The sequence below is a fragment of the Silene latifolia genome, chromosome 6 (genome assembly GCF_048544455.1).
Source record: "Silene latifolia isolate original U9 population chromosome 6, ASM4854445v1, whole genome shotgun sequence".
NCBI classification, from domain to species: Eukaryota; Viridiplantae; Streptophyta; class Magnoliopsida; order Caryophyllales; family Caryophyllaceae; genus Silene; species Silene latifolia.
In genome coordinates, this window is record NC_133531.1 from 9,095,222 (window position 1) to 9,111,337 (window position 16,116).

General features: G+C 31.7%; 1 protein-coding gene across 1 annotated transcript; it reads left to right on the forward strand.

The window, feature by feature from the left end:
• Positions 1 to 10,229: 10,229 nt before the first annotated feature.
• LOC141586249 (protein disulfide-isomerase 5-2-like) lies at positions 10,230 to 13,587 on the forward strand. Its single transcript, XM_074407420.1, has 5 exons — positions 10,230 to 10,561; positions 11,124 to 11,227; positions 11,388 to 11,758; positions 12,527 to 12,834; positions 12,993 to 13,587. Exons 1-5 carry the CDS (start codon positions 10,319 to 10,321, stop codon positions 13,281 to 13,283), a joined length of 1,317 nt encoding a protein of 438 aa, XP_074263521.1. The 5' UTR covers positions 10,230 to 10,318; the 3' UTR covers positions 13,284 to 13,587.
• The last annotated feature ends 2,529 nt before the right edge of the window (positions 13,588 to 16,116 follow it).

The window sequence follows — 16,116 nt, forward strand, 5'->3', positions numbered from 1 at the left end:
CAAAAACAGTCCCTTTTATTCACAATAACACCCACACTGTCATACTGTCCCATTTTCTGTCAGTCTTGGTTTAGTAGTTTGTCAATTCATTGTAAGGGTGGGTGTTTACATATCACCTGTCCTATATGGGGATTGAAAATACGAAAGATCTTCGATTTCCAAGAATAAATACATATCAAACCTCCACTTGATTGAAAGTTATACAAATACTCATTGAATGAGTACTTAAAGATCATAGAGGTAGTTAGATGAGCTCCTGATTGTTCTACAGTATACGCTATTTGACGATCCCTTCGATATTCCTCGTTTGCAGTAAAAATATAGGCAGGAGATTTGTGTAGTGCACGAGTTAATTGCAAATCTACAAACTTAGTGTCAGTCAGACAGTTGTACCAAAACTTACTCGATCGCCTTAGTTGTATGATTGAGTCGAACGGTAGCTTCAATGCAATGTTGTGCAGGATTTCACATGGAAGCCTATCAAAATACCCTCCAACCATCCTCTTTCGCTTGTTCTTCTGTGATGGAAAATAATTAAACACAAGATGTCTATTTATACTAAATTACACAAGATGTAATTAGGAAAGCGAGTTTAATTAGAAATCGTAATACTTTAAAAAGAAAATTCTAATGTAATTAGGAAAGCTAGTTTAATTAGGAAAAGACATTGCTTTAGCCTTGATGTTATATTCCCAATAGGTTTCAGGGAATTCAGGCCATGTACGATGTAAATTGTCCTAAAAATTGCGGATTGGACTGGATCACAAATACTTGGGTAAAAACCAAATGTGTTTGGTGTGGTGGTTGCTCACCTCATCCCTTAACCATGAGCTCAGGGGTTCGATCCCTGTCAATGGGAATGGAACAAACTCTTTGGCCAGCCGTTTACCTCTTCGTGAGAGCACGCGCGGCGAGGGGATTATACACTGTTGTCGACGGTGGACACCCCGATTTACACCAAAAAAAAAACAAATACTTGGGTAAAGATACCCTACACAAGAATTGGGTAAACGGTTTTTTTATCCATTTTTCATTCTTTCACTTTTGTAACCATATTTTTTATTTGTAGACGGGTTTCACCTTTTTAGTGTAAAACTAGTTTTCGTACCCGTGAAAATCACGCGTGTGTTTGAGATTACTTGTTTATATTTACGCATAACTGTAACCTCGTTAGTATGAAACATGTTGACATTTTTAGCCTTGTGTTCCTAACACGGACACACAAAGATATTTTACCTGAATTATAATTCATATAGTTTGGTGAGAACCATACCAACATTTTAATATCTATTTTATATAGATTACGATATTATATTATATAGGTAAATAGCCGAATTCCTGATGAAGCTAATATGGAACTACTAATTGGACATTGAGAACCGTGATACAAAATTAACCGTGTTAATTGAATAGACGATAAGTCCGTAGCTCATTTTCATTATTGTCCAATATTTTTTTACTTAATTTGTTTCTCATATATTTTCATCATTTTCATCATTAACCGTGTCAATTTCACATGAACACCACTTATCGTCGGTCGTGTTATTTTTTGCATTAATTTGTTTTTTCATTGTAATATAAGGTTTATTGTTTCATACTTTAATATGATAGGATAACATGGCTTTAAAGAGTATCTTTGGTATTTTATATGTTATTATCCTTGTACTATGATATTTTTATTAACTAAGTATATAATATGAAGTACATTATATGAAAAAAAATTATGTTATTTTATTTTCTGAACTCTTTTTTATATGTAACAAATAATTGGAATTAATAGGTACATTTATAAAACATGATATTGTATAATTAAATTAATACAATGTTTTAACAATAAAATACTAAAAACTTATTTATATGCCCGCACAAATTTGCATGTGTCATACGCTAGTAAGGGAGCGAGGGTAACATACAAACGAAGTAAAAGTTATAGTTATGTGATGTAATTTTTTTTTTTTTGCGAGATAACTTATTTTAACAATAAAATCCTAAAAATAAGAATTTAGTTTTTTTTTTTTTTTTTTTTTTTTGGTAAATGGTAAATATATATTAAGAAAACAAAATGATAGTTACAGCTCAACAACACTACAAAGAATACATATCATGAAAAGAATGGATAGCCTATACAAAATTATCTAGCAAGGGAAGATAACCATTCTAAATCACGCTGACTGACTCTACCAGTATTACGAGCCCAAAATCTTGCAAGGACATCCTTCAATACGCGCTTAACCAAAACTTCAGGCCTCATAGCAACCAGATCAACACGAACTTTGTTCCTAACATTCCAGATAGCATACACAACTCCAACAGAAATAGCACAAGTGATTTTCCTTTGGAGCTTACTCCTACCATTTCCACGCTTAAACCAACCAGCCAAATCAGTTATAGGAAGAGATAAGTTCAGAGAGTGCTGGAGACTTATAACACATTTCTTACTATAGCAACAATCAAAGAAAAGGTGAACATGAGATTCAGGAAACATTCCACACAGAAAGCAAGTAGGATCAACATGAATACCCATCCTAATCATTCTGTCCTTGGTCAATAGTCGTTTATGCATAGAGGCCCAATAGATGAAGGAGTGTTTAGGGATGTTGATGTCATTCCAGCAAACATATCTCCAAGGAACAAGAATTTAGTTTGATGTTTAATGTTTAACTACTTTTGGAGCCCGTGAAAATCACGGGATCGTTAATAATTGACTGTGTTTAAGTGTTTAATTTGTGAATAACTTATATGGAGTAGTCCCCCTCTCTCAATCATTTGTTTAATTTTAATTAAAAAACCACTCACAAATAATTAAAAAAAAAAGGTAAATAAATGAACACGACTGAGGGAGTGGTGTTTTAAAACAAAAGTTTAATACACTCCAAATTTTTGATTCGGGATGATACGCAAACCAAAATGTGAATAGCTTGGTTGTTTTAATGGACACAATCCGTCAAATTGAATTTTCGGGTACTTCTGGTCTTATGGACAATCTTGACGCCGTAGAAGTATTGGAACATGAATTTGCGCTCCATTGTTGTCCCCTATTTTCAAATGATTTCAAGATATGAGTACAAGTTTCTACCAATAAAACAAAACATTAAAAGAAGTCACCCTTCCATATATGAACAAATTGCATTGAAATTTATTTTCTACTACATATGCAGTTAAAAACCTCCTAACTTCGAAACATATAGCGTGATTACTTTTCATTCATTATCCTTTCTTTCTCTACAAAAATATAACCTTCTTATTACTTCATTTATAATAAGTACACATATAGATATAGAATTTAAATAAATACTCCCGTCAAAATCCTAAATAAAACTCGTACAATATGGATAATTATGCTAGTCTCGTAAAAATATTTCTTATTGGGTATGCAAAATAATTACGCGAAGTTCAAAGCACACCCATTTTATGATCGCATTAACATATACATACCTCCTACAATAACATCATTAATTAAATTATCAAGTTAATTAATTGAATTGGCACCTCCAATTAAGACTATTAAATATAAATACATGAACAAAAAAAGAATGAAAAAGGAGACATAAAATTCCAATAAAATACTCTAAATTACAGAGAGAACAAAAAAACTGACTTTTGTAAGGACGGGTAATGTTGGTTTGGACAACCTGGTATCAAATAAGACAATATGAATTGGTATTTTGATGAGATTTTATAGAAAGAAAATCAATGACTCTTAATTTTCTCGTTTGAGTTGCTAATGATTCTTCAATTGCCTGTTTAATTAGTGGTTCTTCAATTGTCTCTTTAATTAGTGATTCTTCAATTGTCTCTTTATTATTTAACCATTGCTTTGACCGGCTTAAGATTATAGAATATGAATGATTTTCTTCACCAACAAACATTGCATTTTGCCTCTTTATTGCTTGAATGGAGATATTGTTTTAATTGTCGTTTTGGTGCATTTTAAAGTACATGGCCCTATGTTTATCTTGTAAAGAAACGGTCGTGAACTTTTATATGAACAACTTTAAAAACTATTCCGAATAATTCCAAGGAAAGGTTACATATATTTAAAATATCATATTTTGTGTTATAATAATATACTCCGTAGTATATATATAAGATTAGATTTGGGACAAAAAGTAAGAGAGTAAAGTAAGGATCAAAACTTTATAGGTGAACTTTAATAATTATTAGTAGTAGTATAAGATGAGCAAAACTAATTACACATTTCTCTGAATCACGCAATAAATAGAGATTTATGCATATACGATTCTAAACATAGCTTATTCATATTCGATCATTCATCAAAAGTTATAATCAAAACAATACTATTATATTTCATACGAAATACTAGCCTTTCCTAATTCAGGAGAAAATAAAATATAAACAAATCATTAAAAAAAAATATTTATCCAAAAAATATTGTGAGTTACAGAATAGTATATTTGATGGAAAACAAAAAAATGATTTAAAGACGTGAAAGCATTGAAATTGGAATGATGAATTGGAGAATAAGAATCGGTTTCTAACTAATTACTATTTATGCATATTATAACACTATGATAAGATCAAATTGACATATGCGCATCGTACTTTAACAATTTGGCTAAGAAATTTGATTTGTAACTTGTTTAACAAAATAAAAATAGAACATAAGTGTTACAAAGGAGACTAAAGTGTAGGAAAGGTAGAAGGACAATAATGTAACAACATGTCAACAACTTATTTAAGATTTTCGCTACCATTCAATATTTCAAATACACCATTGTAGAAAAAAGAAAAACCGACATAAATGAAAGAGTCATCCAAACCAAGAAAAAAAATCTGTAAAGAAGATCCATAGTCATTATTTCGAATCTCGTGCATTGTCATTGATATGTTAGTATGTCATCCTCCTATAATATCAATTAATAAAAACACACACAAAAAAATAACTAATAAAATTTTAATTAATTCAAAACATAATAAAAATAAAAAGTGAAACAATTAATTTAGTTCTCATTGTATAGTTTACCTACCAATTTTTTGAATAAAGTTGAAAATTCATTCTCCTGCAATATTAATATAAACAAAAAAAATAACTAATAAAATTCTAATTAATTCAAAACATAATAAAAATAAAAAGCGAAATAATTAATTTAGTTCTTAAGATATAACTTACCTACCAATTTTTTGAATAAAGTTGGAGATTCATTCTCCTGCAATATTAATACAAACACAAAAAATAATAGCAAATTAATACAAAATATAAGAAAAAAAAATACAAAACAATTAATTTACTTTTCTATGTATACTTTAGGTGTTATTTTCTTGAATAAAAATGAAAATTAGGGTGAATATAATAGTTATATATATGAAAAATTCTATTACAAATCCTCTCAAAATTTTATGAATGAAAGAAAAATAAAAAAATAAGGTACATAAATACGGAGTATATATAGTAATGATGAAACGAAAGTTAAAAGGTCATTTCATTAAATAAAGAAAATAATGGTTAAATAAATAAGGTAAATAGATAAAAAAAATTATGAGAGGAGATCATTGGTTACAATTTTTTTTCTTTCTTTTTTGTGTTTATACCTTATATTTTTTTAAATTTTTTTACCTTATATTTTTTAATTTTCTTAAATTGGTAATCCATATCCCTTTTTTTACCATGTCACATTAAAAGTTATCACGTCACAATTAAACTTGCAATGTCACTATTATAGGTTTTATAACCATTATACAACCATAAATTCCAATATTTTAATTTTATTTTTAATTTATTTTGTGGTATTATTTAATTAGATAGTTGATTGCCAAAAAACTCAAGAGGTGATAAATAGGAAAAAATGTTAATGAAAATTATGGTTTTAACTGTTAAGTAATATAAAGAGTTTTAATCAATTTATTAACATATTATATTACAAAATTAATTAAATAGAAAAAAATTTTAATTAATTTGGTGGGCATTAAGTATTATGAAGAGTTTTAATCAATTTATTACCATGTTTAATTAAAAAAAATAAATTAAATAGGAAAAATGTTAATAAAAATGGTGGGTGGTAAGTAATATGAAGAGTTTTAATTAATAAGTTTTAATTAATTTATTAACATTTTTTATTACAAAAATTTCAATTAAAATTTTAATTTTAATTATAAATTATAAATTTTATTAACATGTTTTGTCACAAAAATTTCAATTAAAATGTCACTACTAACTATAAATTATGAAATTTTGATGTAAATTTCTAAGGGTTACATAAATTTGGGAAAACAATATATTTAATATGCAAAAATTATTTAAAAATATAGATAATATCTTTTAATATTATAGATAAGTGAATTAAATTAATTTATAGATAAATGAATTAAATTAATTTATAGATAAATGAATTAAATTAATGTCATCTAATAATAAATTAATGCCGGTTGACGAAATGAGTAGAAAAAGGGGGATTGTCGTTGTAGGTAGGAACAATGATGATAAGAGACGGGGAAATTGGGTATAAATGTGTGTGTGGCATTTGGGTTATGCGGCTGACGCGAGCTTCAAATGTCTATGTGGCTTTTTTTATCCTACGTGGCATTGTCTACGTGGACTTAATTGGTCATTTTAGGGTAGCCTTTTAATAGTATTTATAGATTGCCTCGCCGAAGACTACTTGAATGGGGCTAGGCTTTACCTATAATGATCAAAAACTTCCAGTTTATTTTGTTCTCTCTTTCCTTTTTCATGGTAGTCGGATTTTCTTCCCTCTTTTTTTTTTGGAAAGATTTGTGTGATCCAAATTCATTTGCATGTGTGGTAGAGTATTTTGTGTGATCTAAAATCATTTCCTTATTTCTTGTACAAAATGATAGGGGGGGAAGAAATGAGCGACTAAGAGGGAGTATGTTTGAACGAGTTGGGACTCAAAAGTGTGTGTTTTTTCGAAAATAAAGGGAGTGTTCGGTAAACAGTAGTTTGCAAAAAAAATTAGCATATTTGGGGCCTTTAACATATTTGACCAATCAATTTGTTGTTTGGGATGTTTGGTAAACCGCATATTAAAATAGTTTTTTTTTTCTTTTTTTTTCTTTTTTTTTTGGTACTCACCGCATATTGAAATAGCAGATTGTGGCGGAATCTACTATTTTACAATATTATAGCATATTCCATCAGCAGATTAGAAAAAAAATATGTTCACCCTTTTAGCCCTTAAAAAATATTAACTCTACCTTCATTCTAAAGTCAATAATTTATTCATGTCTATATTAGTCATTTTACAAAGGATTGAGATAATCTGTTAATTTAAATCTGCTAATTTTCAAACACCTTTAACAAAATCAGCTAATTGAATATACTAGCTAGTCAAACTTGTCAACAGTTCTGCTAATATAATTGCTTTCACAATTTGCTTTTGTCAATATTAATCAGTTGCTTACCAAACAGGGTCAAAGTATGTAATGTCAAATTGCATACACATTTAGAGCATATTTCGCCTTAAAAACTGCTTATATTGTTGAAAATGAGTATTCTAATAAGTTATTTCTCTATAAAATTGTGGGTATTTGGTTATCGCTTAACAAAACTGTTTCTCAAAAAGAGATTTTTTTTTAACCTTAGCGTATGAAAAATGAAGAAAGTTGTGACACCCCGCGATAAATCGGAAAATATAACTTATAAAATCAAGCGGAAATTAGGAAATTTTTGAAACTTTTAAAATTTAAAGCGCGGTTTTATTAAAATACCAAAACAGCCTTTACCAACAACAATTCGAGACGGAACTTTGCATATGAAGGAGAAAGGACACAAGAACCAAGCTTTACTGAATAAAAGCATATAAAACGACCCATAAGACGAAAGTTCGACATTTTGTCGAGTAACCTATCACCGTTACCTTATAACTTCTTTAATGGGCACGAATTCGATTCAAAAATCACACCGAGTTGTCAAAGCTTGCCCTAAACACGAAGACGAAAGAGATTAGTACGAGATTCGAGCCTTAAGGAGAAAGACAGTCGCGATTTTGGAAGAAAGCAGGGACCTTTCTTACCTCAAAAGATGGAGAATGAAAAGGGGAAGCTAATGGCGTAAAGATTAGTGAAAATGGTTGAGAAATAGAGTCGGGATCTGAGGTAGGAGTTGGCGGAAATGGTGTACGGGCTCTCTGTTGATGCTGCCTGTTTTGTTGCAGGAAGAAGAAGAAAGAATAAAGGGGGTGGGGGTGGGTCACGATAGAATAGTAACAATAGTATAATAATAATAATAATAATAATAATAATAATAATATATAAATATATATATTAATAATAATAATAATAAATGAATTATAGTAATATATAAAGGAGATATTTAGAGGTAGGGTGTAAGAGGGTAGGTGAGTGTTTTGTCGATATAGGATAGGTCGAGAAAAGATTAGTCTCACAAGTGGAAATGTGACAGTTTACAGTTAGACGGAATAATGTCTCGAGTCTATATTAACTTTAGACGGAACTAATATTATTATTGTCACTATTATTATCCGACCAAAAATACGTTTACATATATTCTTATATAAATTATGCCTTAAAAATATAATTTAATAATACGTATTTTTATAAAAATGAGCTTTTATATATTATACTTTTATAAAAATCGTGTTTTTACATAAAATTAATTAAATTGAATAATTCAAAAATATATAATAAAGTAATTAAACGGTTTAATAAATTTTAAATGTCAAAATGGGAAATTCGCGGGTGTTACAAAAGTTATGTTTGTAGTATATTAAGATGAGTCTTTATTTAAGAATGAAAAAATTGAATGAATAGATATTTATTTTATTTTATTGAAATGTTTACAACATACAAATTGTTATTTATGTAATATCTTAAAAGTGTAAATAAAAGCTAGAGCATCGAATTAATGCTTTGTAATTTTGGGTGCTAAAAACTAATTTTGGTCTTTATAAAAATACTATTTTCGTCCTAATCATTTATTTTGCTTTTTTATTCTCCGTAAAGGTATTTTAATTAAAGTTAAATAAATAATTAAAATCAAATACACCCTTATTTTAATTACACAAAAACTCCGAAAAAACAATCTCTCTGCATTATTGAGAAACCTTCAAATGATAGGATGAGAGACTCACTGAATTTCTTTTTATTATAATCTTCATATTTAAATTTAGGGATATTCTACATGTTACCTCTCAATTTTTCGACTTTCTACGTGGTAGCCCTACACTTTTTAAAATATACATGGTACCCCTAATTGTTGTCATTATCACTAAATGTACCCCTAAACTTTATTTTCCGTCAATTAAACTCAGTTTTAGAAGTTAAGTGATTACTTGGACGCGTAACCAAGCTTGTCATTTATCATCCCATGACATCAGGACTCTATAAGGCTCAATATCCATCTTTGGACGTGATAATTTGGCAATGAATCAATAAATTTTCCGTCAAAAAATTTTTAGCCCATATATATCAATAAATATTAGGATCGAGATGGATATTGAGCCTAATAGAGTCCTTATGTCATGAGATGGTAAATCGCGAAAGTGGTAATTAAGCCCCTTAACTTTGTTCAATTGTGAAATTAGGCCCCATAAGTTTCATTTGGAGCAATCAAGTCCCTTAAGTTTCACCAAATGTAAAATTCAACTCCATTTTCTTAATTTTCACCAAATTCTTATATTAAAATCACTTTTAATACAATTTATCAAAAATAAAATATTTTGTTTTATAATTATAGAACTTTTATATTCATATTAAATATTGAAAATTGTTTTTTTTTTTTTAATTTTATACTCCGTAGTATATAGACAATTTATTATATATATGTATGAATACTATATAAATTATAAACAATTTACTAAATATGTATGTAAAAGTGTTCGTCAATAATTAATAAATTATGTAGAATTCAAAGTTGTAATTATTAATTTTTTGTATTTAATAAATTGTTTAATACTAATATAAAATAATTTTAATTAAAATTCTTGTGAAAATTTTAGAAATGAGGCTGAATTTCACTTTTGGTGAGACTTAAGGGGCTTGATGACTCCAAATAAAACTTATGAGGCCTAATTTCACAATTGAATAAAGTTAAGGGCCTTAATTACCACTTTCGCGTATAATAAATGACAACTTTAGTTACGCGTCTAAGTCATTACTTAACGCCTAAAACCGAGTTTAATTGATGGAAAATAAAATTTAGGGATACAGTTAATGATAATGACAACAATTAGGGGGTATCATGTATATTTTAAAAAGTATAGTATACCATGTAGAAAGTCGAAATTTATAAATCCGTCTTACCAAAATATTCGCCAATTTATCCACTAGGAAGCAGAGTATAAGTCGTGCACTCGTGCAACACAGAGAAGAATTAGAAGCCATGAAAAGACGATCAGTACTAATTGACGAAGCTGCTCCCATGGCGGCGATACTCTATTTCTCTCTCTTCTTCCTCCTCCTCCTCCTTTCGATTCCTTCCGCCATTTCCACGGAATTCACCATTAATGGAGAAGTGATTGAATTAACCGATTCAAACTTTGATTCCGCGATTTCTACCTTTGATTATGTTCTCGTCGATTTCTACGCTCCTTGGTGCGGTCACTGTAAATCCCTAGCTCCCGAGGTTTAATTTCTCTCTTGATTTCTTTAATTCTCTGTTTTTTTTAGATCTATTGTTGTTATATTCACTGTTATTATTGATTTACCGCGCAAAACCTGATTTTTATCGTTGATTGGATTGATTTAGGGTTTCATTGTGATTAAGAAGTGAGATATTTTTCCGGTTCTGATGTTGATTGAATGATTGTGTTCTGTAATGATGATTTGTTCTGAGTTTTTATGATTTTGAATTGTTGTGCAGCTGAAAATTATTATTTTATAATATCAAATGTTCCGATTTACGATGCTTAATTTACTTCATTTTGTCCTAAAATTGTCCCTTGCCAGTAATTGATACCGCGAATTTTAGAAGTAAACATTGTAATGGAATTGTAAAGTTGTTGACTGTGATGCTGAGATTGATAATAGGTTGATTTTTGATTAATCGTCTGTGGTAAGAAGATTGGGAGAGTGATTTGTTTCGATTCTTAGCTTCAATTGTATTCGTTTCCTAGGGCTTTTGTTAATGGTATTACGGAGTAGAACATTCAGAGCAAAAGTTAATGATTCGATATTTTCAATTGCAGTTGGATGCAGCAGCTCCTGTTCTTGCTCAACTGAAGAAACCCATTGTGATTGCGAAAATTAATGCTGACAAGTTCAGGCGTGTTGGTGATAAGTATGAGATTGAGTATGCAATCGAGCCTTTTGTCAGTCGTTAAACATCAATGCTTGTTGATGAAAGTTGCTGTCTTTTTCTTTCCTTTATTTATTTGTGCACTTTGCTTGTGTCTTGTATTGGTATGTCAGCGGCGATGATGATTAAAATGTTGGTTTTTTGTGTCATGTAGTGGCTTTCCAACACTTAAAGTGTTTATCCACGGTGTTCCCACGAATTATTATGGACCAAGGAAGGCTGATGTGCTTGTCCGATTTTTAAAGAAATTTGTTGCTCCTGATGTAGCCAGGCTTGAGTCAGACAGTGATATTAGCAACTTCGTTGAAGAAGCTGGCACCTTTTTTCCTATGTATCTGGGTTTTGGAATGGACGAGTCTATGATATCGACACTTGCAGTCAAATATAAGAAAAGGGCTTGGTTTGCTGTGGCGAAAGTTTTTTCTGATAGTGTTATGGACTCTTATGATTTTGATAAAGTTCCAGCTCTAGTATCATTGCATCCTACTTATGATGAGAGAAACATATTCTATGGGCCATTTGATGGTATTATCTTCTTCCTCGTTTTTTCCCACTCTTTTCTTTTCTAAAGGGCAGGCAACGAACACTAGCCACGAGACAGCTCACTCTAATTTAGGGAGGATATGTTTCCAGGGACATGCTATTCTACTCCACCACAATCATATCCATTAGGGCCAAAATAACCGTTTCACCATTAAACGCTGAAGTGTGAAAGTACAGTGTTGTGGTTTTTGGTAGATCTTGTCTATTTCCCATGAAAGACGGTACCCTACCTTGGATTATGCCTCCACCTACTTTTGCCAATGGTGATGCTCAATTCATCAGCTAAAAAGTGTGGTTTTGTTAGCCTTATGGTGTGTTGAAGACTAATAATCCGAAATTTGATTACTCTTGAAGATTTTGAACATTTACTCCGTATGTAGGAGTTAAAAGATTAATCCTAATTATTTTCTTAGAATATAATCTATATGGACCTCGCACATATCTTCGAATCATGAGTCAGAGTCATGCACTCATGCTCATGACCCCTGTACCTCCTCATATCTCTGTAAGCTTCATGTTGAGTAACTTGAGGCTGAATACTCTATGCAAAGTTGCAAATGTGAGATATTTGGTCACTTGTGTGGATATTTGGTCAAGTACAGTTCATTCGGCAACTCATTTCCAGTTAATTTTGTCTGTCGCAGTAGTTTGTTTAGTTGTTGAAGATTCATTTGTGTAGATCACCCTGAGGGTTTGAGGAGTTAGTTTTGCAGGCTTAATGCTTACAAAACTGCTTATCACAATGTGCAGATCAATTTTTGGAGGAGTTTGTCAAGCAAAATCTATTCCCATTGTGTTTGCCTATAAACCCAGAAACACTGAAGTTATTGAGAGATGATGATCGAAAAATTGTCCTAACATTAGTGGATGATATACAAGAAGAGAGGTCAAAGCAGCTGATCAAAATATTGAAGGCAGCCGCATCAGCAAACCGTGATTATTTATTTGCTTATGTCGGACTTCAGCATTTTCCAGATTTTGTTGAAACATTCGGGATTAGCAAGAGCGCAGAGTTGCCAAAAATGGTGGTTTGGGACGGGGACGAAGAATACTTTACTGTAAGTCAGGGATACATCTAGATGTTTTTTTTTCTCCAAAGCTCTGTTAGAATACTTGCACTTGCGTCTGCCACATGTGAGCCTTTTCAGAGAAGACTGTAGGAGCTGGGGATGGCTGAAGATGAATTTTTGATGTAATTTATCTGTTTTACTGTCAGGTAATCGACGCTGACAGACTTGCTGAAGATGATCAGGGATCTCAAGTAACACGATTCCTTGAAGGATATAAAGAAGGGCGAACAGAGTCGAAGAAAATCAGTGGGACGTCATTCATGCAATTCCTGAATTCTATGGTTGGTCTTAGATTGATCTTCATTATTGTCTTTGTGATTGCTGTCTTGACGCTGATCCAAACAGTGGGTAAGAATGATGAGGAGCACCCTCGAGGAAAACCTTCATCCAGGCTTGATAGCGGTGAGGGAGAGAGACCAGCGGACAAGGAGGACTAGGTTAGATAGTCTTTATTAGTTCACTCAAATCTCGGCACTCCTGAGGGTTAAAGCAGGGCAACATGACATTACCTAAAGGCGAAAATCCTGAAGGCCAGCTCCTGCCACATTCTTCGACAAGGTTTGGGGTTAATATGTCAGGCCACACCCGGCCCCTTTTTTGCATTCCTCAGCGACTGCAAATTTTCTTGTAAAGAAATTTTATCTTTTATTGAAAATGTGACGGAGATGCATGTAACAGCAACACTTCCATATCTTTTTCTGATGAAACTAACCCTACTGAAAATAAAGGGTTTCGATTGTATTTTGCCTTTTTTCCCCCTTCGTAGGTGGATGAAGAAGTTAAATTCATCGTAACTTATCTATAAAGCTAACCAAGGAAAGGTTTACACGTCCAATTTGTAAATGTCATTACATTTCGAATATCAATATTCACAATAAAAGTGTTACTAAAAAAAAAGTAATTAGTTATAGTTTAAAAAGATGTAAAATTTTTCAAAATAAAAAAAAATTGTATAAAGAAAGTAACCATGAATTCTTTGCGTTACGCAGTTTAGCATTTTACGTAAATACCCTCCGATAACTGTTTTTTTTTTTTTCTTTTTATCAAGTATATCTAATTTTAGCGGGTAAGGGCGGATTTTAAAGGAAGGGGCACTATGTTTCTAGAGATCTTTTGTTAAATAACATCACGGTAACTTACTTATTCCAGCACAATTTCACAAATGATCTGGGTTCAAACCCTAGTGGGTTCATACCGTTTACGAGATTAAACCCTAGTCTGTCTTTAAACCCCCCAAAACCAAAGTTATAGATTTCCCCATAAACTCGTTTTTCTTTCAAAAGGTCAGTAAATTTTTTTATAAAGCCCAAACAAAAACCTAAAAGGCAAAAATTAGTCTCAAGTTGTCAATAATTAGAAGCACTAATTGCGTGCTCACTGCTAATCATCAGGAGGAAAATAAAACGGGTTAAATAGCATATCACTTGCATCCCCATGAATTTTATCTTTGTCTGATGCCCTCAACTCTCATCGCTACCGTTCAATAGCAAAACCCGAGGTACATTAGAGCGCAAGCATTAAGGTAATTCTGCCCCTTAGAAATTAAAGACAGTATTACAATTTGAGATGAAGGTTGCCTTAAAATCTTAAATACTTGCGTTAAACCGTTTTATATAAGTGTTAATATAATATAAACCCTTTATGTGAATGCGGTTTTACAATATGTTTTATATAGCGGTATTACAATTGATAAAACTCACGTTGGTAATTTTTTAGATTAATTAGTGGTGTGTTTTTTTTGTACAATTTGATTTGTTAGGAACTCCCAGCAAGCCTTCCATGATGAATGTAGATGAAGAACATGCCTCAAAAAAAGGTAAATTTAAGTAGAAATTTTGAAAGTAGATGAAAAACATGCCTAAACGATACGTACAACTTGAAAAATTACCGAGTTGCATAAGAGCCCCAATTTTTAATCTGTTGTGATATTTTTGGTTACGCCACTGTCTAACTTATCTGTTACACTTTTTAACATTATGATCAGCGAAAGTTACTCGAACAGGCCAAAAAAACAAGCGAAAGAGGATGATTGGAGGGTATTTTAACGTCCTTCCATGCAAAATCCTGCACGAGATTGCACTGATGCTACCATTCACCTCAATCAAACCTCTGAGATGTTCGTGTAAGTTTTTGTACAATATTCTGATGGACACTAAGTTCGTAGATATGCATTTGACTAGCGAACTTCAGAAACCCCCTGGATATCTTTTTACCCCGTTCTTCAAATCTTGTAAAAGGAGACGGGAAATTCATATTATCGAACAATCAGGATACGACTTCAATATCTCGAAGATCTTTGAGTACTCAACCAATATTGAAGTTAATAAAATGGGCAGGTTTCAATCAAGTGGAGGTTTAATGTGTGTGTATATGACTCAATCGAATTGCTTCCGTATCTTTAATCCAAATATAGCAGAGGAAATTCAAGTTCGTGATTCTCCTATTTTCAAAAAATGCCGTCACTGGTGGTTCTTCTGCTATTCACCGTCTACCAAAGAATATAAGATTCTTAAACTCGGGGTATTGTTAAGAAATAACAGCATCGAATCAACTGTTGGTGCAATTTATACACTCGGCTCAAACATTTGGAGAGAAATTAAACAAAATATTCCTCATCAGTATTTCGATACTTTTGTTGAATGTCAGGGGAATCTGTTTTGGATGAAAAAACGGAGTTTAATTTGGTATGATCTTGTTTCCGAGGAATTTCATGTGATTTGCGGCCCTCAACGCAAACGTACTTCTTTTAATGCGGACAGAGTTGAGTGTGTAGGTTTAAAGGCGGGGCGTCTTATAAACATGGGTCACACTATAGGATGTATACAGGATTACATATTGTGGGTTTTGGAAGACAGAACCAAGGGCATATGGATAAAAAGGCACGAGTTTTCACATCTCGAATGGTACAGAAATTGCAAACTTGTCGGTATCTTGGAGAATGCTAATTTGTTTGGCTTCGAGGAACTTTCAGCCACTGTATTTATCAAATACATAGGGTCTTACCGTATCTTGACCAGGAAAATCGGCAAGGGTACGCAAAGAATAGTGTATGTTGCTCCTCATGTTAGAAGTTTTGTGTCTCCTGTTAGAATCATGGAAATGGGAAATAATCAAGTCTATGATCATTGCCATGTCGACGACATTAGTCACGAGAGAAAATGGGTATTAGACACACTCAAGTTGGGTGATGATGCTACTGAAGATGATCTTTTCCACAAAATGTACGAGGTCCTGAACTTGCAGCTACGGTTAAAAGGATAGATAAAGAGA